Source organism: Dendroctonus ponderosae, unplaced genomic scaffold (assembly GCF_020466585.1).
Source record: "Dendroctonus ponderosae isolate FM_Combo_2020 unplaced genomic scaffold, Dpon_F_20191213v2 Dpon_F_20191213_9, whole genome shotgun sequence".
Classification (NCBI taxonomy): Eukaryota; Metazoa; Arthropoda; class Insecta; order Coleoptera; family Curculionidae; genus Dendroctonus; species Dendroctonus ponderosae.
The window spans coordinates 4441617-4469367 of record NW_026019116.1 but is presented as its reverse complement, the minus strand read 5'-3'; the positions used below and the strand labels follow the sequence as shown (position 1 = coordinate 4469367).

At 40.3% G+C, this 27751-nt stretch overlaps 2 protein-coding genes and 1 long non-coding RNA gene across 4 annotated transcripts in view; 2 read left to right on the top strand and 1 right to left on the bottom strand.

The window, feature by feature from the left end:
* The window catches only part of LOC109541705 (longitudinals lacking protein, isoforms J/P/Q/S/Z), a 167603-nt gene that overhangs the window by 55723 nt on the left and 84129 nt on the right, over positions 1 to 27751 (top strand). The gene's annotated exons all lie outside the window — the stretch shown is intronic.
* Positions 4727 to 5638, top strand: LOC109541706 (RB-associated KRAB zinc finger protein). Its single transcript, XM_019910634.2, has 3 exons — positions 4727 to 4840; positions 4919 to 5140; positions 5215 to 5638. Exons 2-3 carry the CDS (start codon positions 5020 to 5022, stop codon positions 5502 to 5504), a joined length of 411 nt encoding a protein of 136 aa, XP_019766193.2. The 5' UTR covers positions 4727 to 4840; positions 4919 to 5019; the 3' UTR covers positions 5505 to 5638.
* Positions 24084 to 25130, bottom strand: LOC125505613. Its single transcript, XR_007282275.1, has 2 exons — positions 24548 to 25130; positions 24084 to 24299 (listed from the first exon to the last, which is right to left on the bottom strand). It is a non-coding gene; the product is annotated as an uncharacterized LOC125505613 (long non-coding RNA).

The following is a 27751-nucleotide window of genomic DNA, read 5'->3' as shown; positions in this document are numbered from 1 at the left end:
ATAACTGGTTGAATTAGAAAGAGACGCCAGCTCAACTGTGTGTACTCGCTTGGTCTCTTTCCAACATGTTGCCATTAGGGGCTTTGCCTTGTTCCTCTCATTGTTTGCGCCATTTGCCACTGAAAGTCAGTATTGAAAAACCCAGTGATAAAATAATATTGCAGAACAAATTCGTTGCCAAATGGATATTAGAGAAAACTATTGAGTGCCTTATGCTTCACCCGAAGCTCCAAGTGTGATGTTTATTGTCAATTATCCTGTTATTACTTTTGTTAATTATTTAATTGAAGTTTTTATTTATTTATTTTTGTTAACCTTTATTAAGATAGTTTATTGTGTTATTTAAATCTTGTTGACTTGGTTTCGGATTATACCATTGTTATTCTCGGGTTCTTCACGCAGTTTTGCTTACCCCGTTCCTATCTACCAGTTTTGGCGTTCGGACCATTACCAATTAATTCGCATTGTATTTTAGATTATTTTGCCGGTGAAAAGTGTTCGCATTTGCGAATCAAAATAGTGTGGATGTTCTTATCCTTGGTAAGTTGCTAATGACCTGACCGAGCATTGTTTTGCAGACTTCCAGCTAACAGATGATGGTCGATTTGCTTGTTTGCGTTGTCCGGCCACATATAAATAGAAGCAGCACTTAAAGCAGCATGTACGGTACGAATGTGGAGACTGGCGGTACTTTCAGTGCCCCAAATGCCTCAAAACTTTCCGACAAAAGTCCCACCTCAACCGGCATAGTCATGCCCAAAAATGTACGGATTTGAGACCAAAATCAACATGTTGCTGAAGGCTTTCAATAATTGTATTAAATATTTTACAAATATTGGATTCATTTTCCTTTGCAGATTGTGGAGCCAAAGAGTGAACGCATTTTCTTCTCACTAGAATCAAATTGAGGGTGATTTTCCTACTGATTTAAGACCGAGTTTTTGGTTCTAATCAATTGGAATTCTAGATTTTAGAACTAAGAAAAAAACAGCCAAATCTAAAGCTTTTCGAATTAAGACTTTTTTGGTAAAACTGCCAACATTTCCTAATCGATGCTTTACTTTCCAAAAGGGCCATTTAGTTCTCTTTGCAGTGATGCACAATAAGCATTGTGGCTCAATTGGTTTCCGGGAAATGAGCAAAAACAATTATTGTGTACTAAGTATCAAAATTTGCTTCTTTTTTCAGACACCTAATCATTTTGTAAAAAATATCGAAGATATCGACAAAGGAAACTTTTTGCAGTGTCCTCTTAAAATCCTCTGAAGTTCTGAAGTTCTACTCAGTGAGTGGGACAGGGCGCAAACATAAGTGGCTGGATCAGGAAGAGACTGTGTGACTCGCTTGCTCTCTTTCCAACACTTTGCCCCGTGGGGCTTTGCTTTGTTCCTCTTGCTGTTTGTGCCATTTGCGACTGAAAGTCAGTATTGGAAAACCCAGTGATAAAATAAAATTACAGATCAAATTCGTTGCCAAATTGATTTTAGAGAAAGTATTGAGTGCCTTATGCTTCACTCGAAGCTCCAATTGTGAAGTTTACTGTCTTTGTTACTGTTTTGACTTTATTATCGTCAACCTTTCTAAAGATTTTCTTACACTGACAACATGTTGATTTCGCATTAAGTATACCAATGTTATTCTCGGGTTCTTCACGCAGGTGCGTTTACCCCGTGCCTATCAACCAGTTTTGGCGGGCCGACCATCATCAATTAATCGTCGCACTTTCTTTTAGGTTCTTTCGCCTGTAAAAAGTGTCATCGAAAATACCAGTCAAAATCATCTTTGAACCGGCACCAGACGTACCACTGCGGACAGGAGAAGAAGTTCAAGTGCCATGTTAAATCCTGCGACTACAGGGCGTACCAAAAGGTTCACCTTCTAGGCCATTTGGCTGCGAAACACCAACTAATAGTTCAAGATATAAAAAGCCCGTAAAAGTAGCCTGCGTTTGATTGAGGGGATGCAAATCTGTAGATAGTGACTGTGTGTTTGATACTAACAATGTTTAATCACGCCGACAAACTGCTGATGGCCACTTTTGTGTGATTTTAGTTAAGTGTCCGGTGTGTTCAAAGTTCTACAAGAACAAGAACAGCTTGGCGTTCCATCAGAAGTATGTGTGCAATCGTCCGCCTAGTGTTAAGTGTTCCTTTTGCGATTTCACCACCAAGCGCAACAGCATCTTGAAGGTTCACTGTACCGCCAAGCATGGGAAAAATCATGGAAAATAGATTGTTGTTGTGATTTCATTAAATTTTGAGGCAAAAGTGATCTTGGTGTCCTTAAAGAACCAGCAACAGACGAAGCAAATCCCGCATTTCAGTCTGACAACGTTGTTCAGTGGACTGGGGCCCAATCAGCTAGTTAGTTGTGCTAAAACGGCTTTGTTTAGTTAGTCAGTGTTGCCGCAGTTGGTCGCCGGACAAACCTGGCTAATATAGATGTGATTTTTCAGGAAAACGTGCCAATTCGCACACCTACTTGCCCTGCCATTGCGTCGAGTGTAAGGACTTGAAAAACGTCTCCCGAAGGACCAGTGTGGACATCAAACCCAACCTGATGGTCCTGCAGGAAGACAATTTCCGATGCAAGCACAAAAATTGCGGTTTTTCAACTGACAAACGCGAAGTTCTCATCATGCACATCCTGAACCATGATGACGCTTGCTAGATCCATATCGTATTATACAGGGTGTAGTATTTTTAAGCTGCTGCACATATCAACTGGGATGAACACTTTTGACCGTCTTCAATCAATCCTGGGTTGATCCAACGGGTTTTAGTTCTAATCGAGGCCAAAAACAAACTGATCTCTTAGCTGGTAATCTAGAATAATTCTTTGGTGTTCCTTGTGATTTCATCCTATGCCATTCTATTCTTAACAGGGTACTTGTTTAACCACCTCTGACTGGTTTCGTGGTAGAACACGAATCCTTAATCGACTGTTCTAAATATAAGCAATTAGTGTTTGATACTTTTGTATATTTTTATGGAATTACACTAGATGAGTCTATCAATCGCACTGTTATTGCTTGATCACCACCTGGAAGGCGGCTATTATGGAATCAATCGATATACAGATTAGCAACTCATCTGTGCTAGCCCTAGTTAAAAGTCACTGTTTTTAGCTTTTCTGAAGCCTTGGAAGTGTTGGCAATGCAATAAAGCCTACGGCCTGAGAACTACACTGTACAACCATAAGAAAGAGTGCGGAAAAGAGCCGCAATTTGCCTGTAATATCCCGTTTTGCCATTACAAAACAAAGAGAAAAGGAAACTTGGAAAGACACGTGAAAGACCGACATATCCGTGGGGCATTTGAGCCACAGTATACATTAATTTAGTGTTGGTATGTGTGTAAATGGTTAATACATTTTACTGATTTGAAGAAATGCAGTTGATTATTCGGCCCAAGTAGCGCAATTTTAGCTTGTTGCATCCACTTTTTTTTGCAGTTTTCCATTTTTTTTCAGTTTTACTAGCAGCAAGACTAAAAATGATTTTTTCAGCTCAAGTGATGGTGATGGAACACAGACCGTTTCCGTGTTCTCGCTGCGGCAAGCCGTACAAATCCAAAAAGGCGATGAACACGCATTTGCGGTTTTCCTGCGAAAACAAGCGGCAGTTTTTCTGCAGCGTCTGTCCAGCTGCGTATTTTTACAGCCACCACTTAAAGCGGCACATGCAGCACCAACATTCGAATATTGTGGCTGGATATGCAGGATCGGCGGTTTGTGGCAGCGACACTTTGCAAAGAGAAGTCACCTAGCCAATAGCTTAAGTGTTAAGTGGGGTTTGAGTGAACGCCCAGTATAATCGATACCAAATATATTCTAGTCTGATGTTTTTAGCATAATACTCGTCAAGTGGCAATTTTAATGTTCCCAGTATTAGACTTCTAGAGGATGATGTTGATATAGTCCAATATTTTTATTGTTTGTTTTATTTATTTTTTTTTTATTTATTTTAGCAATCGGCACTTTAGTCAAGTGTCTCTGATCATTTCTAGTCAACTTCCCAATATTGTAATTCGTTAGTCTTCATTTTGTACATTCAGGGTTGCATTTATCAAAGATTATTTAATAAAATGTGTGATTGTGTCCTTTGGTTTTCCTGTACTATCGCAGTTTGCGAAATTTGTGTCGTCATCAAATCTTCAACATTAAATATATTTTTTATTTCATTGGGAAACTTTTCAATGAAACGTTTCCAGGTTTATTACCTGTATTCATTAATACATTATTTCGCAGCTCTTTTGCCTCAAATTGCCTGTTTGCCGTAATAAGCATTGCCTGTTTTGGTGAGTCGCCAACATTGCAGACACACTTCGGCCTTCGGGCACGACACTGGTTTGAGCGCAAAACGCTCTTACTAAGACAATTGTGCCGATAACGACGTTTGTAACTTGCCAAATAATTTAGAATATTTTTTTAAACCCCAGAATGGTCCACTTTTCATCAAGTTTCCCACTCCCATTTGACTGTAGTTACCGGTTCAAGTCCGTAAACTCTCTAAACCAAGCCATTTTTTAGAGTTGGAAATCCGCAGACGTGTCTCCTGCGACCAATGCGGAAAATGCTTCAAGAACTACAACAGTCTGAGGGCTCACACCTCGTTGGACTGCCTCAAGACCCACTGCTTTTCCTGCCTCAAGTGCGAATTCAAGACGAAAAGGAAATTCAATCTCAAAATGCATTACGCGTCCAGGCATGGGATTTCTTTGGAGTAGATTTCAGATGCGGGGACCAAGTGGATGCAGAATTTGATTAAGTGTCTTTCAAGTGCCTTGGAATTAGTGTAGCCATGTTTGAGAGTGATTTATTAACACGTTTTGGTTGGCAGGTAGTGTTTTATTGAATCGTCTTCCGCGACAAGTAGCTGATTGCTTGTTGCTTGATGAGTAACCAGTTTCTGTTCTAGATTTGCCACTTGTAGGCGTTTGAACCTGGACACGTTCCAGGATCTTGCTCAGAAGCAGCTCGGTTGCACCCCCTGCAGGATTTTAATAGAGCTCTTTATTAATGTGTCGAGCCCGCAGTTTGTTGTTGCTTGAGTATAGAGTTGACGCTTCATTTAGAGTGGATTTCTATGATTTTTTTTACTTTCTGTTGCTTGCATGCCCAACAATTCGCCCTCCCCATGGTAAGTGTTGGTTTCAATGTTGTTTCCCTGCAGCTTTTCCCATAGATCCCACAATTCAAATTGGTTGGTTTTAGAGTGGCGAGAAACCTACCATTGCGACACATGCTTCAAGTCGTACAAGAACAAGTCGACTCTCTATCGGCACAAGAAGCACGAGTGCAACAAGAACCCCTATCAGTGCTTCTACTGCGGCAAGTTTTACCGGCAGAAGTACGACCTGAAGATGCACGTCTACAAGAAACACCCGGATGATGTGACTGAGTTTGAAAAGTTCTACAAAAACCTGCATCTGTTCAAAACGCCCGTTTCCAAAGGGGCGGTTAAAGGGCTGATGAGCGGGCCCCCGCAGGGGGAGGGTTTGTAACTGGTGCTAACAAAGGCTTGTCTAGTCAGTGTGTTTGTGTGCATATAGATGTGTTTTGAGGTCTTGAAGCTGCCGGAAAAGGTGTGTGTGATACAAGTCCTCAAGTTTCAACCCAATAAATATCCAAAACCCAATTGTTTTTACTGCCGCAACCCTCAACTCGCTGGAGGTTTGAGGCAGTTTAATAATGCGTTGATTTTGTTGCAGGTTTTCATTGCCTAAACTGCCCCAAACGGTACTCGACCAAAAAAGCGTTGTCCTATCACGTACAGAATGAATGCCAGAAAGAAAAAAAGTTTAAGTGTCTGTTCTGCAACCATCGAAGCAAACGCGCTTTTGACATCAAAGTCCATACCAGCGCAAAACACCACGATCATTTCGTCAAACTGGTGTCCAAAAGGCAGCAATTATACAGTAAAGACTAAGCGCTGCAATTAGACTTGACGGGTTGAAAGGGAGTTTCACTTTCTCCGTATCCCGCCTACCACAGTCTCTAAAGCCGGCGAACTTGCTGCTAATAGTGGACTTTTTTCTAGAATTTCATGGAGTTCACCCGTGTCCAAAGTGCGGAAAATTGTACTCGTACAAGAGCAGTTTGCGGCGACACCAACGATACGAATGCCACAAGGAGGGCAAGCAAGTTTGTAGTTTCTGCAACCGAGTCTTCAAGCATCGGCACAATCTGATGGCCCATATTGCCATGATCCACACTTAAAGTACGAAGTAGATTTTACAGCGGTAATAAAGACGTTATTCTGGTTCAACTGGATTCAATCATCCCCATTTCGACGCTCACACTATTGGCTGGAAGAAAATACACTCCATTTTTACATTAATTTGTTTTTAGACTAACGGATTTAAATGCGACAACTCAACGTCTTTCTGCTGCACACACGTGCAAAACAAAGCGCAAAGAGACCCTGAAAGTGCACCAGCTTACATACCTTTGCTTAAAAGAAACCTCGATTAAAAAGCTTTAAACCCTTTGTTTCTGTTGCTGTCCCAACCTTTCTGCAGACCCGGCCACGGCCAGCTGTTTCAATTTGATCAGTTTTTTAGAGTCAAAATGGAAATGCGAAACATGCCATGTACATTTTCCGTCGCGAAATCAGATGAGAACCCATAAGAGGCTTCACTGTATTGCGACAGTTTGTCCGTTTTGCACCGAACGGTTCAGAAGCAAATACGCGTTTGAAAAGCATGTACAAGATGAGCATCTGCACGAGTCACCGACCAAGTAGGATTTGTTTTTTTTTAGTTATTTTCTAAGTCAGAGAACAAATCTGGCTGAAAAGATTAATAAATTTTATTCTTTACCCCCCCCCCCTTTTTTCTGTTTGGAGTTATTGGAAAAATTATTGGTCCGTTTAGCCACTAAAAATTAACCTTTGATTGCATATTTTCGGACAATCAGAGATCTTCATTTGAATGTTTATTCTTTACTGTTGCTCATTTTTTGAAAAATGCGTAAAGGATTGCCCCAGTTTAGTACCAAGAGCACCAGAAATCATCTCATTTGGTTTTTGTTGCATTGTGGTGGTGCATGAAAGACACGGATACTTTTGCATGTGTTTAAAAAAAAACTAAGAGAAAACAGGAATCCAACTAAAAAGGCAAAGTGGCAATAAGGGAAATAAACCAACTTTGCAGAAGTGGAAGGAAAATTAGTTGGGTGTTGGTTTAGTGTTGGATTAGTTTGGGCAACTGTTTGCACATTTTTCATACCAGAAGTATCTTATTTAATCCTTGTTTAATCGTAATTCTCTCCCTGTTCAGTCACTCTTTTGATAAGTAAAACAATATGGTTTCTGGTACTTCTGGTACGCGATTTGGAGAATTGTATTCACATTTTCAAACAATGAGCAGCAATAAAGAATAAAATGAAATTAATGATTGTTGCGCATTTTTTGAAAAGTGTGAACTCAGTTTCCCAAGTTGAGTACCAAAGCCCAACTCCTTCCCCTTCTAAAAGGTTAGTTTCTTTCCTTTGTTGCGATTTCCCTTTTTAGTTTTATCCCTGCTTTTACTTAGTTTATTTTAAACACATGCAAAATAATCCACGACTCATGCATTCAACTTGACTTGTTTCTAAAAACCTTCTGAGTAGGATGGCGAGCAGAATGTTTCTTCCATCCATGCTTTAAGCAACTATTCAGTTGAAAATTCTCGGCTCTGTTTCTAAAAAATGTTTTTTTGAATTAAGCAAACTTGTTTAATGTTTTTTAGACCAATCCCACAGAAAAGCTGTAAGGACGAGCCTATTCAAACAGACAAAGCCATTGCGGATGTGTTGGAGTCGCCCCAAAATGGCTGATATTTTATACTTTTCTGTAATACATTTATCATTTTAATGTGTGTGTTTATTTCCTTTGCACGCTTGTTTTATATCAGCTTCGCCTAACCACCAGCTTCGGGGGTTCCACATTATTTTCTACTAATAATCACAATGATCGGTATTTCTTAGGCAACAGCTCAGACTGCCGTCACTTTGGAACCACTAATACACATTTCTGGATCATTTGTACATGCCTTATGCCTTGTTTAGGGGAAGTTTTCTTTGTTTATTTATTTTTTTTGTTATTTTTAGTTCACCCACACATTCCGAATTTTATTTTATTCGAGCCGCATGAGTTTATGTGTAGAAATTGCCACAAAATGTACGCGAAAAAGTCGACGATGGTGCGGCACATGAAGTACGAGTGTGGAAAATTGCCCAGATTCGGGTGTTCCAAGTGCGGCTACAGGGGGTACCAAAAAACGCACGTTGAACGCCACTTAGCCCGCAAACACGACATTCTTTATAAGCCGGACATTAACCGGAACATTGTTGTTTTTAATATTTAGCCCATCGATTTTATTGGTTTGTTTTGTTAATTTTTAATATAGTTTATTTAGGGTTATTTTTTTGAAAATTTACTGATTATTTAGTTGTGAATTTTAGCATTTCTGTGTTGGTCAGGGACGATTTAAATCATCTACGAAATCATCTATAGCGATGATTTTAATCGGTTTGGTTTATCACTCTACATTGTGCCTTTTAAGAAAAGACTGAATTCGGGCAACAATAAAAACAGCACAAAGTTTTTTTGACATCAAACTAAAATGGTTTTGGCATCATTTATAGAGAATACGCTTGTTTCAAATTGAACATGCACTATTCCCTGACTATAGAGGCTTCACTTGCGAATAGTGTCAGCTAATGTTCCTACCTTGAGGAACGGAAAAATTGTGCACAGTCAATTTGAAACACCCTGGCAAGCTCTGTCGTGGAGTTTTTTTCGACATGGGTTTATACAAGTAGTTAATTGACTATATATAATTATTTATTATACATAGAGTTATATACTCATTTAGGGGTTGGGAGTTATACACTATTATATGATTCGATTCGAATACACACTGTTAATTAATTTAATTTTACATTATGTTATGGCAACTAAAGTTTGTTAACAAAGAAATATATTATTACAAACAGCCAGCCAGCCAGCTTGGGCATTTCTTTCTTGTGGTCAACAACCGCGCTCGATTAGTGTGGAATAGCCGATTCTAATCAAGTGACTTTTTAGGCTCTGCTAGGCACTTTTCCTGTCCCAGTTGTCTGAAGGGGTACAAGCACCAGCAATCGCTGCACAGGCACAGGAAGTTTGAGTGCGGCAAACAGCCGCTGTTTTACTGCAACATCGAAGGCTGCAGCTTCAGGACGAAAGTCAAGTGCAACTTAAAGCAGCACATTTTTCGACATTTAAAGGGCAAATATTTTGTGCCCTCAGTTTAAGTTGTGTTTTCATGAATTCACCTCGGAGTATTTCCCAGTACTTAATTGGACCTGATTGGCCCAGGGAACACTAGTTCAAAATGAATGGGGAAATTATTTTAAATGTTGCTGAAATGGGGCCTGTAACTGGTTTTTTCAAACTGCGGAATTTTCCAAAATAACTACGACAGTGCTACAGAGCAGGAAATCATGGTAAAAAGTTAAAAACTGACGAGCTAAGAGCGGTTTGTGCGTTAAATTAGGTGTCTGGGCACAACATTGCCATCAAACACTCAACTTGTAACTTTGTCCACCTATAGAAGGGAAATTGCTTTACAAAATAAAGTTTTGCACCTTGCAAATTACAGTGGAAATAAATCAATTTCAAAATCCGGCCTACTTTTGTAGGTGTTGGACGCGCTTAACAGCAGACGCGATTTTGAAAAAAATTGGAAAATTGCTTGATGTCGGCTGAAAATCGAAAGTTTGTCCACTCATACAAGGGATTTTGCTGTATACAACGCATCGAAACTTGGCTGTTTTCCTGTGCAAGTAAGAGGGGAAATACATACCAAACTCGAGTCTGCAAAAAACTTCGTAACAACAATCCGCGACTTCAAAAATATCTTGAGTGAATGAGTGAACACCGAAACGTTTACCACTTGAAGAATAGACTTTTCTCCATACAACACGCGCAAAAGCAACTCGCTGACTAAATTCGCTGGTTTCGAAGTAAATAAGCCCAAAATAAATCTTGGAAACAAAACGCAATTTTGAAAAAGCGAAAAAAATGCTTGATTATGTCTGAAAAGCGAAACTTCCTTCACTTATAGAAAGGACTTTGCATTGCAGAACCGCTTATTTCGGAAAAGTTTCAACATATTGCTGATTTATTTTGGAAAATTCAGCTAATTTCTCAGCAGTTTTTTCTTCATCTGGGAATCCATTGGCCCATTGGGCCGAGGCCAATCAAACACTTTGTACAGTAACTTTACATATTCCTGCCATATTTTGTAGATTTATGCCGCTGTAGCAACTAAGTTTTTTATATATTTCACGGAAATAAACGCCATACTGCGCGATAGTGTTTGTTCTAAGAAATCCAGGTAGGCAGGCGCTTTGGGCAGCTTCAAGCATCTCCTATCCAGCTTAGCATGCTGTGGCAAACAAGGCCTTGACTGGTCCGCCTTTTACTGACACTAATCAATTTTAGGGGCAGACCAGCACGAGTACACCAAAGAGCACGACTATTGTGCAGCCAATCAGCTGCTAGCCAAAGAAGCTACTGTACCTGTGGAAGTCAGCGATGATGAACAGTTCGATCAGATCACTGACGTGACCAACCTGAGGGAGCTGATTGAGGCGATGAGCGTTCCGTCGCTGACCAAAAGCCCCACGCCGATTCTGGCCGGGGGGTTGCTGTCGCATGCAGAAGACGAGAACTTTAATGAGACAGGATTTCGTGGGTTCGATAACGGCCATCTTAGTTGTGGTGATGCTCAGGCGGCCGGTTCGCCTGAACTACCCACTTTGGATGGCCCGTATGAAACCAAAGTGCCGCCCCGGCAGCCAATCAAGGAGTTCGTATGTCACTCCTGCAGCAAAACTTACCAAAGCTTTGGGGCGCTGCAGCGCCACTTGAAATTCGAATGTAACATCAACCAGAAGTTCAAGTGCCCGTTGCCCGAGTGCAAGTACAAGTCGGCTGTGGTTTCGAGCGTGATCAAGCACGTTTCGGCCATGCATCCTCAGTATGATGTTGCTGAGTTCCAAAGGCAGTTCTCTTAGATATGGAGAGCTGCCCTGTCGTTTCAGGGTTGTTTTAGGGGCATTTGTTTTGTTGTTTTTGTTTTTTAAGGATTTATCTACTGGACCAAAGTGTGACTCCACACGACTAACCTCTATTTTTGCATATTCCCATATATTCTATCTACTGTTACTTATTTTTGTATTTTATACGAAATATATAGTTATCTATCTATAGCCGATTGGTGTTTTTTGGCAGCCAACAAAAACCAGTGGGAGCGTGTTAATAAAGCCTGTTTTGTAGACTGGCCCAATAGAACTAGTGAAAGCTGGCCTACAACCATCCATTTCCTGCAGCTTCTGGATGTTTCCCGCAAAGAAAACTCTGTTTGTTGAGTTTTTGTAAATATAACTACCAATCTGTTTCAATTTTGTACAAATCTAACCAATGTGGTGTGCCAGCTAAATGTATTTTGGTGACTGGGCTAGAGCGCCTGATTGAAATAAACCTTCTAATCGGGCATTTTTTTTAGAATACATCGATCTTCATTATATAGAAGTGCCGATTCTGAGACGGCCCAAAGGGCAGGGCGGCCATCGTTGTTCATGCGGCAAAACTTACTACGAGAAAAAGAACCTGGTTAGACACCAGAGGGTCAATTGCGTGCTGAATCGCCGGAACAACAAAGACAAAGAATAAGCCCTTCTATCGCATGTTACGTTTTAGTTGGTACTTAGAGTTCATTGGTATGTACTTAAGGGACTTTTCGTCCTTCATCTACATTGAAGCAACATACTATCAAGTTTTTCCCAACTTGTAAATTGTAAATCCGAAACCGAGTGCCTTACCACAACGTGATCTATAAGTGCAATCGTGTTGATCTACGGCAATACTATAGTTTATATTTATAGTTTATTATCTGGGGGTGTTTGTTGACTTTAATCGAAATTACAAGATACTTAATTACATTTATATAGTTATAACATTGATTTTGGGTGCGGCCAAACAGTGGCTCGATTATTCACTGTTTGGCATACTAATTTCAGTTTTTATAGTTACATACTCGCTAGGGGATTTTATATTGATAGAGATACAATATTATGTTAAGCTTCACTTTTGTGTCGCGCAATCGCAAATTGGACTCTTTTTCATTGAGTTTCAGCTTCAAACTAGCCAAAGATGTCAATTTCGGGCACAAAAGTCTTACATTAATTACTATTTTTTAGAGCTAATATATTTCATATTACAGAGAATTGTATTGATGGTGATTTGCTTCAAAAATTTCAGTTTTGCAAATAAAATTGCAAAAGTGTCGGTGCATTGCATAAATATCGCTCAATTTGGTGATGTTCGAATTGGATCCGGACATTTCGCTAGCACGCATCACGAACATCTTCACATTTGTGTTCGCTTGGGCTTTCAATTTTGTTCCAAACTTTGTTGAACAAACAAACAACGTTTGAAGAAGCACTTGAAACCAATTTGGGCTAAAAAAGTAGAAAGTAGTTTCACAACAAACTAGCTACGCGAGAGAGGCTTTTTTGCAACCATTTTGTAGAGCAAAGTCTGTTTTATAAGTTACAAACGCTTCGTTTTTTCAGTCATCATCAGGCAATTTTTAAGAATTTCTTAAAATAGCGCCTTATTTTGGTGGCAGTTTTTGCAGCCCGGAGTTTAACGTTTATTTGCTCTGAAACTCGCCCAGTGAGGCAATCAATGATGCATTCTTGATGCATTTTGCACAAAAAGTTCCTTCTATAAGTGAAGGAAGTTCAGATTTTTAGTCGTAATCAGGCAATTTTTGAGAATTTTTCAAAATATCGCTGGAAATATGACTGCGTTTCGCATTTATTTCTTCTGTAACTTCCTAATTTTTAAAGCCCGTTTCTAGAGAAAAGTCTTTTCTCTACGTGAACAAAGTTTCGGTTTGTTCATCAGGAAATTTTAAAGAATTTTTTTAAATTGCTCCCTATTTTTGTGGCAGTTTTCGCGGCCCTCAGTTTAGCGTTTATTTCGTCCTTAACTTGCCTTTGTGAGAAAATCGATTTTTTGGTGCATTTTGTACGGGAAAGTTACTTCTGTTAGTGGAGGACGATTAGATTTTCAGTGGGTATCAGACAATTTTTCTGAATACCCTTGGATTCATGAGGCGGTTTTTACAGACTGCAACAATTAATTATTAATTCACAAACAAAACACAATTTGAACAAACAAACAGAGGGAAACAATTGAAACTAGTGATTTATGAGTGGAAAATGTTTTAATTTTCCATCATCAGACAATTTTCATTTTTTTTTTCAAAATCTCGTTTCATTTTCCTGATGCTTTTTGCAAGCAAAATTTATTTCCTCCATAAGTTGCAAGGCGAGAAAGTTGATTTCGCACGCATTTTGTGAGAGAAAGTCCCTTCTCTAAGTGAAAAAAAAATCGATTTTTCCAACTTTCGACAATTTTTCAAAATTGCGTTTGATTTACCAGGTTGTTTTTGCAAGCCATACTTTGGCATTTATTTATTAAGGAACTAACGCAGCGGGATGTTTGGTTTTGTATATATTTTATTGCGCAAAAACTGTTTCCTAAGTGTCAAAAGTTTCGATTTTCACTCATCACCAGGGAATTAATTTTGGAGAATTTTTCAAACGGTGCATGTGTTTAACGCGAATATTTAAGCAGGTGCAAGTTTGAAATTTATTTGCCTAATAACTTAAGCAAAGTTAACAGTCGCTTTTGTATCACATTTGCAAGGCCCAGTCTGCTCTGTCAGTGGAAAACGTTTCGATTTTGACTCATCATCGGGAAATTTTCAGGAATTTATCATTATCAATATCAAGTTATCATGAAATCGTCGATCGCTAGATCTTCTGAAAAAAGTCTTAAGATGCTTCCAAGCGAAGATGCGAGCACTTTACAGCCGTTCATTGTACAAAATATAAAAAAACGCAGCATAAAGTGATACAAATAAAAGCTAGACCTCGACAGAAACTGCTAACTTCATAGAACTGAAAGATTAGTACATACCTTACAGCACTTTAATGCGGTTTTAGGCCAATTTTATAGGCTCGAAGTGATTGCTTCAGTCACAATCGACCTGAAAAACCACTGGAAAGTCTCTTTAATTGTTAAAAAGCTGATGTAAAAACGCTGATTGAAGAGGTTCAGGAAACGTTCAATTGTCCTTACTGGGTTAAAGGATGGATGAACCTTAATGTAGGATTTATAGACACCTGAAAAGTAGCAGATTTCACTGGCTTAATCCTGCAATTGAAGATTCTCCTCCACTTCTTCCAACGATACTAGACCATATGAATTTTAAAAAAGTGCGGTTTGAAGTGAACAGTTACATTTCCAATAGACAATAAGAGCCCAGTGGCTTTGTAAGCGCTATGGTATTCTTCCTTGGATTTTCACGATAATGAGCTGCCGATATTGATATATTCCGTTTTAGGCAGCAATTCGTGCCGAATTTGCGGCAAATCATACAAAGTAGCCAGGTCGCTGTGGAGGCACTACAAGTATGAATGCCAGCAGGAGCCGCGATTCTGCTGCCAGCACTGCAGCTACAAAGCTAAGCACAAGGCGAGTGTTATAAAACACATGTGGGCGGTGCACAGCAACCTGCCACGTTTCAACTGATTGTATTATTTTGTTACTTTCTCTTCCTTAAATCTAAAAATAAAAAAGAACGACTATTAAGTGCCATCATTCTATGTCGCGGGGGTCTAGGATTAGCCAATAAATAGTCAACTCCCTTCCACATGTAAATAACCGCACATGCTTTAGTTTTACTAACAAAGGTTACAGTTTCCTCATAAAGGTTTAACCCCAATCTGACACTCTCTCTGTTTTAGCCGTTAGATATCAGTGCCCGTTCTGCAGCAAATCGTACACGTTGATCAAAAACCTGAGACGGCACATGTCCGTTGAATGCCAGAAGGAGAAACGGTTCAAGTGCCACTTGTGTGCGAATAGCTACTACTACAGGACGGATTTGAGGAACCACATGCATCGGGTACACGATATTATTGCTGGTTTCAAGTAGCTGACTTTTAGTTTTGTAATTTCCAAGTAATAACTGAGATGTATTACATAATAATGTCCTTGGGGATTTAATAAAGGATTTACATTAGTTTTGCGAAATCCGTTCGCATTATTTTTGCAAAAAACACCAGTTTGCACAGCGCCGCAATCAATCGCTTGATTGCCTGCCATTTTTCAGCAGATGAATCTCATTCGCTGTTTTTGCAGGTCACAAGTTCGTATGCATGAAATGCGGCAAAAGCTACAAAAGAAAAATCCACCTGAACAGCCATGTGCGGTATGAATGCGGCGTAGAACCGCAGTTCAAGTGCAGCCTGTGCAGTAAAGCCTGCCATCAAAAGTCCAACCTTCGAACGCACGTCAAAGTGGTGCACCACATCAGCCAGCTGGATCGGCAGTGGATGATGGCAAATGAAACCCGTTTTGTGCGAACAGAAATTTGATGAGCGGTTTTTCAGGCCACAAATTCGTATGCATAAAATGCGGCAAAAGGTACAAAGCTAAATTCAACCTGAACAGGCATGTGCGCTACGAATGCGGCGTAGAATCACAGTTCAAGTGCGACCTGTGCAACAGGGCTTATCGTCAAAAGTACAACCTTATAAAGCACATTAAAGTCGCGCATCAGTAGTGAATGATGGGAAATAAAACTTTTTATTGAAAACTTTGAGCACAGTTATTTTGGACTTTGCGGGATTGGCTAGTGGTTGTTTCAGGGCTGCGATTCTCATGCTGTGAATCCGCCAGAAAGTTCAAGTAGAAGTTTTATTAGCGGTTTTTTCAGGTAACAAGTTCAGATGCATTAAATGCGGCAAAAGTTACAAAAGAAAAACCAACCTGAACAGCCATCTGCGGTATGAATGCGGCGTAGAACCGCAGTTCAAGTGCAACCAGTGCGGTAAAGCCTTCCATCAAAAGTCCAACTTTCGAACGCACGTCAAAGCGGTGCACCCTATCAGCCGGTTTGATCAGAAGTGAGTGATGGCAAATAAAACTTTTTTTATTGAAAACTGAATACAATTATTTTGGACTTTGCGGGATTGACCAGTTGTTGTTTCAGGGCTGCGATTCGCATGCCGTCAGAAAGTGCAAACAGAAATTTGATTAGCTATTTTTTCAGGTCACAAGTTCAACTGCATTAAATGCGGCAAAAAGTACAAAACTAAAAACAACCTGAACAGCCATGTGCGGTATGAATGCGGCGTAGAACCGTAGTTCAAGTGCAGCTTGTGCGCTAAAGCCTGCCATCGAAAGTACAATCTTCAACAGCACATCAAGCTGATGCACAACATCAGCTAGTTGTATCGGCAGTGGATGATGCAAAATAAAACGTTTTCTTTTCAGAACTTTAAGCGCATTTTTTTTTACGGGATTGGCTAGTTGCTTCAGGGCTGCGAATCGCAAGGTGTAAATGCGAAATTATAAAATAAAAACGAAAACAGTTTTAAAATAAGAGCGAAGAAAAAGTTTTATTGGTTGTTTTTTTAGGTGATTACAAGTTCGTATGCTTGAAATGCGGCAAGGGCTACAAGCAGAAATTCATCCTAAACAGACATGTGCGGTACGAATGCGGCGTGAAACCGCAGTTCAAGTGCCACTTGTGTGGTTTGGCTTCCCATCGAAAGTGCAATATTAGACGGCACATCAAAGTTGCGCATCTCATTTGAACACAATTATTTAGGACTTTGCGGGATTGGCGAGTTGTTGTTTCAGGGCTGAGATTCGCATGCTGTAAATGCGGCAGAAAGTACAAGCAGAAATCTCATTGGCGGTTTTTTCAGGTCACAAATTCGTATGCATAAAATGCGACAAAAAGTACAAAAGAAAAATTCACCTCAACCGCCATGTGCGGTATGAATGCGGCGTAGAACCGCAGTTCAAGTGCAGCCTATGCGGTAAAGCCTCCCATCAAAAGTCCAATCTGCGACAGCACATCAAGTTAATCCACCACATCAGCTAGTTGGATCGGTAATGAATGATACCAAAGACCATCTCTTCTTTTGAGAACTTGGAGTGCAATTTTGGAGAACTTGAAGTGCTGCGAATCGCATGCTGTAAAAGCGGCAGAAACTACAAACACAAATTTCATCGACGGTTTTTTCAGGTAACAAGTTCGTATGCATAAAATGTGACAAAAGATACAAAAGGAAAATCCACCTGAACAGCCATGTGCGGTATGAATGCGGCGTAGCACCCCAGTTCCAGTGCAACTTGTGCGGTAGAGCCTTCCATCAAAAGTCCAATCTTCGACAGCACATCAAGGTGGTGCACCACACCAGCTAGTTGCGTCGGTAGAGGATGATACCAAAGAAAACCTCTTCTTTTGAGAACTTTGAACGCAATTACTTCACTGAATTGAGTATTCGTTCGCCAGGGCAGCGCTGTGCATGCTCTAATTCCAACAGAAATCTCATTGATTGTTCTTTCAGGTCACAAGTTTGTATGCGTGAAATGCGGCAAAGGTTACAAATATAATTTCAACCTAAACAGGCATATGCCGTTTGAGTGCGGCATGGAACCCCAGTTTAAGTGTTTCATCTGCTGCAAAACTTACCATTCAAACCCATATGGGTTATTTTTTCGAAATAAATTTGTTTTCCATTTTTTGGTTTGATTTCCTTCCAACCCCACCCAGAGCTTGTAGGCACTTGTGTTATTTTTTTTCGGTTATTTTCAGTTGTAAGTATGAGTTCGTAGTCAGTTTTGCTTGATTTTTAGTTGATTTTATTTTATTTTAGGTTTCTGCCTTGCATTCTCTTTATTTTTGGTCAATCCGCACTGTGGATGCCGATGCTTTGTAAGTATTGTAGATCCCACCGTAGTTCATTTCAGATCAACCATCAGGCTTTACATCTACACTGATTGTAGGCTTGGTGATCTTCTACGCGACCACCTTCGAGGAATACCAGCAGCTGAGGGTGTTCAACCACGAGAGTGTGCGCTACGGCTGCACCAAGTGCAGGAAGATTTACCTGCAGAAGAAGACTCTAGGGCGCCATCTGCGGTTCGATTGCGGCCAGGAGCCCTCTTTCACCTGCCAGCTCTGCTCCAAGCAGTTCAAGCATGGCTACATTCTGCTGAAGCATATGCGCAACATTCACGATGTGTTTATTCAGAAATTGCGCCACAGGAGTCGAAAGGCCGACGACAGCACCTTGACTGCTCAATTGGTCGAAGACCAAATTGTGGATTGAGCGTCTTTAAAAGGGATTTCTAACAATTTGTATAGAGGCTCGCTGTCTCCCTGACGGCCCGATCTGATTGGACTCAGTTTGCTAATCGGCTAGTTATAGATAGATAGATACATTTGCGCATATTTTGGGTGATTAGTGAGATTTGTTGAGTGGTGGTGTCTATTTTAAAGAAAATATCTGTTGTAATTTTGCAGGCTTGGCGACAATGAGTTGTCGAATGTCGACTACAAAACGTACATGCCTGGATTAAAATTCCCATTTTTTTTGAAGAAATTGAGGAGTTTTAAATCAGGCATGTATGTTTTGTGGATAACATTCGACGAATCATTCTGTCGGCACACCCGTACAGAACATGGATGAGATTTTTTGCCATCGATTTTCTGGTTTCTAAACATGAATTAGAGCTTGTAGACCAAAAAAAAACAGTGCACGGTTCGGAAATTAGATGAAAAATTAACGAAAACCGCGATTTTGTGAGCACTGAGCTTTGCAGTTCTTCGAGCAGTATCGTGCAAGAATCGACATTAGCCACTCTACCTTCTGACGCTTACGATTCGAAAAGTCGGACTTCAACTTTTGTTGGCCTACAAGCTCCGCTTTACTTAATACAATTGTCCAATCTTGTCTTGTCCCTAACAAATGCTTTTGGAGTTTGGTTACCGATGTTTCAAAGTGATTGACTTGGTATGAAACAGCCTCCTAGTTGGCCCGATTTGAGTCCTATTGATTCACCCAGTTTAAGAATGTTTGCGAGATTTCCCTCATTGTAGCACCTTGAGTTCACAATGTACCGTACGATACTCAACTAGTGATAAATGCGTTCGTTCTAGTCATTTCTTTTGTGATGGTGTTTCTTGTGTAAAACTTACTCTAGTTAGGTTTCCACTGCTTTTAGCTGTACTTGAAAATATATATGCTCTGGTCACTTCGATCGGCTTTCGCTGTCCCACCAACGCCCCAGCCCATTTAAACTGCTGACTTGGAAATGTTTAATAATAAATTTTATTTTTATTCCAGATTCTCGGTTTTTCTTTTGCACATGCAGCCGACGATATTTATGCGGGGGATCGCTGAGAAGGCACCAGAAGTACGAATGTGGCAAAGAGCCCGTTTTCCAGTGTCAGTTTTGCCCGTACAAGTCCAAGCATAAATTCGACATGAGAAAGCACGTGAAGAACTGTCACAATGTAACTTTTTGAGTGAGGAATAAAAATGTTTCAAAGAACTTTCTTGAATGTTTTCCTACGCCTTTGCTTTAACACCTTCACATCCTTTCCAGATTTTCCTCTTTTCGGCCCGTTACTAAACTAGACTGTTTTAGGACAAGCACTTACAAGCGTCAAAGAGGAAGTTGATGCGGCCAAGAGCGATTTGGCGGCAGTGGTTAAGGTGGAGAACGTTTTGCTAAACGAGACAGTGGACAACAGTGCAGAGGCAAAGAGTGGACTCAATAAAAAGGGTATGTCTTAGAATGCCCTAGAAGTTCGTCGGCGTGCTAATATGCAGTTATTTTTTCAAAGAAATTGGGTTCGTTTACTGCAGCTGCCAGCAGGGGTTCAAGAGCGAAGCATCACTGATGAGGCACCAGGAGCTCGAGTGTGGCAAAGAACAGACTTTCCAGTGCCAATTTTGCAAAACAGACTTTCAACAACGCGCTGAAATGAGTAAACATATTAAGAAATGGCACAATCGCTTTTTCATTCGCAACAAGGAGTAAACAAATAAATTTATACTGATGTTTATTGGCAATTTTCAACTCCTATAGATTATGTGGCCTGTGACAAATACTTTCGATTTGAGGTAACTCCCACAAAAAGAATCTATTGGAGTATGGAGTTGAGACTCACAGCAATGGAACAACCCTTTAAAATAAACCTACTGAAAGTTATGCTTGATTTCTTCCCACAGTAGAAGTTCCCATAGCCCAAATCGAATGTTGGTGATACTAATCGAGTCATGTTTTAGCTCAAAGAGTACAGTCGGCCAACCAAGGCCCTAAAAGGCGAAACGCGCACCGCATAAAAGGCTCATTCAGCTGCGACAAGTGCGAAAGAAAATACATTCGCAAGGACTCATTGCAGCGCCATCAGACCTACGAATGTGGAAAAGAGCCGCAATTTTCGTGCCCTTTTTGCGGTCAGAGATTCAAACGACGATCGCACCAGCTTCGGCACATCAGTCGCTCTCATCCCGATAAAATTGCGATTCTAAAGGAGAATAATCCTACATTGAAAATTGAAACCCTCCGATTCTAGTATGCATTAACGAAAGGTAACGAGTATTCCGTTTTTTTAGCCGCTTTTGTACCGAGTGATCAATATATCTGCCTGCCAAAGTAACATTTTTTTTTTATTTGCCAGGGTGAGTCGCTCTGTTTTGGCGCATTTTTTTTTGCGTGTTGCATGTGCGATTTAGTCATTGTTGTAAAATTCCTCGAAACCCTTTTCCTCATAATGGTCAATACAGTCCCTTCGCCTTCTGTTTGTAAAACCATCCACTTTGCGACAGTTTATTGAATACTGGCTTCACCTGCGGGTTTTGCCATTAACATCCAGGAGTCTTCTGGTTTCACCCCATCATTCTATGATGGATTTTTCGTCCTTTGTCGGTCGTCGGTCGTCCCTCAATTGACCGTGTGAAAGGTGGGACTCACCCTCACTCCTTTCCCAACTCCAGTTCTTCCTGCCATTAGCAAAGCCCACTAGTGGGAACATTTGATGCATTTTCCTGCATTACTGCCACCTCTATCTGTATCGCTTGCTACCGTAATCCATAATGCGCAGTATGGACTGGTTGTTTGCCACAATGCTTATTCTAATGTAAATTGGGGAGCGCAGGTAGAAGGTATGCTATTCAGACTAGATGAAGTGCTACTAGTGACTACGATTGCAAGTTCACTGGGACTGTTTACTGATCTCGACTCATTTGTAGCTCAAGACCTCCGTTTGCCGAAGCCGTTGCCTCAATGGCCGCCCAATTTGGTGTTGCCCATGATGCTCCTGAGGGAGAATCTGCAACAGAGCGTTTTTCAGAGCATCGGCGGCACGACCGCAACCACAACCGGAACTCCTTACTTTGACTTGGGAAAGTTGCCCAAGCCCAAAGGTACTGATCTTGCCGGCCACCACGTTGGCCTTAACTAAAAAACTTACGGTTTTAGGAATGAAAATTCCGGTGGATAACAATGGGAGCCATGTGTGTCCGGACTGTGGGCGCATTTATAAGTTGCGTAGTTCTCTTAGGAATCATCAAAAGTGGGAGTGCGGCAAAGAACCGCAATTCAAGTGCCCCTTTTGCACTTACAAGGCGAAGCAGAAAATGCACATGCTCAGACATACTGAGCGCATGCACAAAGGTGTCGACTTATCGGGCATCAAAAAGGAAATGAGTGTTGATGATGACGGGCAGACGTACGAAACGGCGTCCCCGGAGGGCGTCAAGGATTTGTCGTTTAAACGACCCAAGTCCGAGTCGGACTTGGAGGGTCAGGAAAATACTCCAAAATAATTTTTGTTTCTTTTTTAGAACAATTCGACAACTAATTATTAATTTTAAACTGCTTATTTGGTGATTTTTTATTGTTTAGCTTAGGTCTTATGCGGGCTTGAAATTGGTGGCCTGTTTTGCTCATAAAATTATTACGCTATTTTTGGTGATACGTTGGACACCTGTCCAAGCGTTGCGTAATTGCCAAATTACTCAACGCTAACGCTGCTTGATTTATTTAAATTATATTTAATCTTTATCCAGGGCGTACAAGTTCGAGGTCGGTTAAATTAGGGCAAAGTTGCGCATTTTCTAGCTTAACAAAATGGTGTTTAAAATTTTTTGAAGGTTTCTAGGAATATTTCAAGCGATTTTTATTGGCAAGAAAACCTTTCGACCTGTCTGTTATTCTCCTACCATGGCTTGGCTCCATGCAACAATCACAGCATATTCTAATTAATTCTAAAAACTTATGCAAAATGCGAGACATCTCGAGAAACTATATTTTTTCGACACTGTTTCGAAAATTTTGTTCAAAATTCCAAATTCCAAATTTTTGAAGTGTTAATCGTAACTATTCAAAAACGACTATAAAGTGAAGTTTGCCCCGTTCATTCCCGCAAATATTCCAGTCTCAGCCAGTTCAGGCGTAACAAATTTTTGAAAAAGCGGCGGGTAAATTTAGAAGCAACTGCGCCAATCTCACTGACTAATTCTTAAAAATTAACCCAAATTTCTTGCATGAAAATCATGATACTTTATGATTTCGCCCCATGAAAAACGCCGTTAAATCTCAGTAAACTGTTGAAGAACGGCAGGTAAATTTAGTCGCAAAAGTCATCGCAAGTCTCACTTTGAACATTTCTTAAATTCACTCATCAAAACATTCACTCCAAACCTCCAAGAAGATAAACATAAAGTAAATTGTGCTCTTTTTATTGCCGCAAAACGCGATCGTCAATGCCAAATTTTATGTTCAACCTTTTAAAGCACCATCCTCTCAAGCATAAAAATACGCAACTTTTCGCTGATTTATGTGCCTCCACATCTCGTACTTTTTACGAGATCCCAATCGATTTTGTAACACCTTGCGACGACCAGTTCCGTAGGATAAGTACCCGTTTTGTGAAACACCCGGTGAAAGACAGTGAATAGTTCCTTTTTAGCCATAGACAATCATAATACTCTCCATTTACCAAGTAAACCCGTTCATGGCTGTTACTTTGTAAAATCTCAATTTCTTACTGAGCTGCCAGAGCATTTAACTGCTCAACGCGCAGCTCCAACCACTCAAACCAGCATCACATTCATAGTTCCTTGATTGAGGAAACCTACAGTTTTACTCACTCCTCCATGCCCAAAACCCGCCCGAATACGGTTCTTTATTGGTCAAACGGCAAAACTTTTTTTTAACATATCCAGTGTTAAAGTGCCTTAGAAATATGGAAAAATCATATAAAGTGATACATAAATAAGTGAGTTGGACGCAAAGGTCAGCAGAAATCAAGTTCTGATGAGAAAACCAATACATTTTTCGCAGTTGTTAAGTTGTCCGGATTTGACGTTTCGCTAGAGACATGGCTACCAACGGCATAACTCTGAAGATGGTGCGATGCATTCTAGCAAAACGTGGAGACCAAATTCAAATTCTTCAGTCTATTTCCACGTGGAAATTAATGGAAAGCTGCCTCTACCTTGCGCCAACCTGTTAATTAGTTAAGCAATTAAAAAAGCGGAATAAAAACGTGAACAAAAACAGAAAAATCCAGATACTTTAGGTGTAGGGACGTTATTTAGTAGTATTTGAAGCATCGCTAATCTACATCATCAGTTTTGCAACAGCATTTACAATGTTAAAGCCCCGACGAAGCATTGATTGGGCGAGCATCAACATTCCTATAAAATACTCTTTTAGATTGTTAGTTTAGGCTTAAAGTTTACCATATTTTTATAATCATATTTACATTTACCAAGGCTAAAAATAATATTTTGCTATAAATAGTTCCTACAAAGTGATCAAGAGCTATATTTTCCTACTATTTAAGTGAGCCCTATATACAGCGCTATTGATAAGGATTGTATATTTTTCTATCAATTTTTTACAAACATATTTTAATTTAAATTAATTAATTAATTTTTGCTGTTAAGGCGTCAGGCTCAGCGGTTACCGAGTGCTCGTTTACAACCACTGCCAGACACTGTTCAATCTAAACACACAATCGACAATTATCAATAGTTTTTCCTCGTATACTTTACAATAATAATTATTCAATTACCTACCTCAATGCAGAAGAATAAGCCGAGGCAATCGAGCATCCGAATCACCCAAAACTCATGCTCAATTGCTCATAGAAAATATGTTTGTCTTTTAAATCGCATTTAATATTGTTATAAATATACATCTCATTAAGTATGCTTTTAATTGTATTTTCAAATATATCTTACTAATCTTTATTGGGTCCGTTTTCTTACATACTACTGACCCGTTCAGGAGTTTCTCACTTCAATCCTCCAGTTGCCAATTAACTATTTTTCCCAATTTCAGCCCCATACTCATGCAAAAACTGCAATAAAACCTACAAAAGGAGGGATTCGCTCAATCGGCACGTACGAGTGGAATGCGAAAAGGCAGCCGGACATCAATGTACGAGGTGTGGAAAATATTTCAAATACTATTACGTGCTTCAAAGACATATTGGGACCAAACATCGCAGCTGACTTTAATAATAAAAAAATTTGAATCAATTTTGCGTAGTCCTCATTTCCGCAGTGTCCTCAAATGTACATACTGTTTCCTCATCCGCCTCCTCAAGCACTCGCTTACCGTTTGGTGTGGTTTCAGTTGGCGCCGTCCGCTGCCCGAAGTGCCAGAAACTGTACAAAAACGCCAGGACAATGTTGGCCCATTTGCACCAGGACTGCGGCAAGGAGAAGGCGCACAATTGCAACTTTTGCACGTCGCGCTTCAAGCGGAGGCACAACCTCAAGACGCACATCATCAGGAGGCACATGGAGAGGCTCTGCGAGGTGGACTGGCTGACGGGCTATTCAACCAAAAAACCCAAACTTTTCGACTACAAAAAATGGATTTAGCCATAGAAGCGTTAGCCGCAAGACCATTCTTCTTGTCCGAGTTCTTCCATTTTACAGCCTCTTCTAGAATCCTACGACGATTGACAATGATGGGATTAAAATGATTGAGAAATTCAAAATTTTCTAGTTGATTGCTATGCTCGTTTATGTTGTGTCTGTGACAGCGATTTGTTCACGTTGTCGTAGCAATTGAATGTTGATTTTTCGCTTATTTGAGCGTTTTCGTTGATCATTTACACCCCATTAATTCCATGGCGTAGACTAAGCTTAGATGATTAAAAGTCAATGAATCAACTTGCCAATAAATTAATATTGTTTTGAAGTAGAACTAGTTTTGCCTCAAGATCAGTCTCAAAGATCACATCAATGGTTTGTAGGTGTTTTAGTGTGCGGGCAGGGTTGCATCCTTTTCGTCGAGCAGCCAGTCGCAACGTGTCTCACACCGTTTATGTTTTGTAGGCAAGTTCATCTGCCCTACCTGCTACAAAGAATACAAGGAGAAGCGGTACCTGGTTAGGCACGTGCGGTACGAATGCGGCAATAAGGGCAAGTTCTACTGTCCGATGTGCCAAAACAACTTCAAGCGGCGCTACCGGTTTTTGGGCCACAGGTGCAAAGTGCCAGATGAAAAATGAGTTTTTTTATTGATTTTGACCCGATTGAATTAAACATTTTCCTTTACTTCATTGAGTCGTCATAACCATATGACGCAACCTTTGTCCTGGCTTGGTTCCCTCCTGCTCATCCAAAAAAATTTCAATCGTCTGTTTTTAACAAGTGAATTTACTTGTAGGTATCAACCAATGTGGGGATTGTGGCAAATTCTACAAACATAAAGCGCACCTGAGTCGGCATCAGAAGTTTGAGTGCGGTAAACCGCCCAGCTTTTTCTGTCCTTTTTGCTCCTATCAGGCGCACCGGCAGGACAATTACAGGCTCCATATAATACGGTCACATTCGCTGAAACACTATAACAAAGCCACTAAATCAGGGGATCTGTCTTACTGCCAAAGCTAAAATAAATGACAAAATTGATTCCGTCCCGCATTTGTCTCAGTTCGATGAACCTCCCTATTAACGTTTGTAGATAGTTGAATGATTAAACGATGACTAAACCTGTTGAAGCTTGCTTTATTTGTGTGGCCGCCTGTTGGGGGAGTTGTTACTAATGCGAACTAAATTTTAGATTTGTCGATTTTCTGCTCGATATGTGGGGCGGTGTTCAAGCATGTGGCCTCCTTGAAGTACCACGTGGCGAACCAGGTGTGCACCAAGCCCAGGAAAGGTAAGTCTGCCCGATCGAATTCCACTCAAACTCCATTTGACCATCCGTAGATGAAGAGGCGAGGAAATTGCAATGCCCCGTATGCGATAAGGCCTTCAAAGGTATCACTGCTATGCAGTACCACATTAGGAGGCGAGTGTGCGAACAGGTCAAGGTGAATGTAGGTAAGTGGGGCGAGAGCACTTTTGTCTCGTCTAATGCGTGTTTAGTTCAATGGTTGATGGTTGCAGGGCCGCCTTTTGCCTGCAAATTGTGCGGCACTCTGTTCAACTTGAAGCAGAGTTGGTATGTGCATATGCGTAGGGAAGCTTGCAAGAAGTTCCCAGACAAGTACGGACTAAACACCAACAAGTTCAGTCCCAAAGTGATTCTACAGGAAGATCATTCGGACACTTTTTTGCAGTTTGACGGTTCCAATGACGATAAAACCGTTTGAAGTATTAGTCTATTTTAGCTTTTAGTGCCTTCTAAGCACAATAAATGTTGTCCCTAAACCGTATACTTGTTAAAATGCCGTGCCTTTTATTGGACGATGTAGTAGTTAATATATACTTTACGCACTGAGACGCTTGGTTTTCACCTCCCCATGTAACCTCGCTCATATTAGTGTTTCCTCCATATTAATGTTGATATTTCCAGGTGCCGACATGCAGGATTATCTCCTGAGATTCGAATGCAGCAAGTGCGGCAAGCGTTACAAACACTCGCCGTCCCTTTACAACCACAAGAGGTTCGAATGCGGCGTGGAACCGCAATTCAAGTGCGGCATATGCGACTATGTTGCTAAACGGAAACATGCCCTCAAAATGCACTCTCTGAAGCACACTCAGAGTAACTTCGGTCAGATGCGCGTCTAATGTTCCTCAAAACCATCATCATGGATTGAGGAGTAAATAATTTTCCCTTTTAGCTCTTGTGTTATACAGTGGTCAGTTGCCTTCATCTTCTTTTAGTTCTTCTTTTAGTGTTCATTGATGTCTTAGTCAATTGGAGTTTTTCTGAGCATAAGCTCAGAATCAAGCTTTAACACATTGCGGCTAAAATATCGGTATATAATTCAACATGTACAGGATGGCCCACTCAATTCCAGTTGTTTCAAGTGGTTTTTCTTAATTATTTGGACCTGCGTTTAGTCGAAAATTCAATGAAATAACCGAGTTTTATTAATTTAAACTAACTTAATTTGCGCATTTTTTATGTAGTATCATTTCACAAATGTCTCTAGTTTTCGCGCAAAAGCGTTACCACCGTAATAAAGAAGGCCCACTGGCTGAATTGTGACGTCGCTCAAAGTAGTCCGACCAGGCATAACGCGTAGCGGAGTATATGATGGATCAACTGTACGAATATGAATATTTTAGACAAAAATAATGTCTTCAGGAATTGATATGCTTTTTACATTGTTTGATTTAAATGATTAGCCTTTCTATTCCTAAAACATGAACGTAGTTAACTAGCCACAAATATTTTAATTTCAGTTATAGCTTAATATTTCATGTTTCCGAAGCATTCTAATTGTTTTAAATAGTGAAGAATACAATTGCTAATAATCTATCAACTTTATTTAGTGAGAGTATCTAACTTTCTTTTATTCCCCTTTCCAATGGTGTCATTTCTTTTGCCACAATAATTATTTAAAAGAGTATTGGT

Coding starts and splice junctions, on each gene's coding strand:
- LOC109541706 (XM_019910634.2), top strand. CDS start 5,020: ATGTGTCGAGCCCGCAGTTTGTTGTTGCTTGAGTATAGAGTTGACGCT. Junction 5,141..5,214: donor AACAATTCGCCCTCCCCATG/GTAAGTGTTGGT, acceptor GGTTGGTTTTAG/AGTGGCGAGAAACCTACCAT.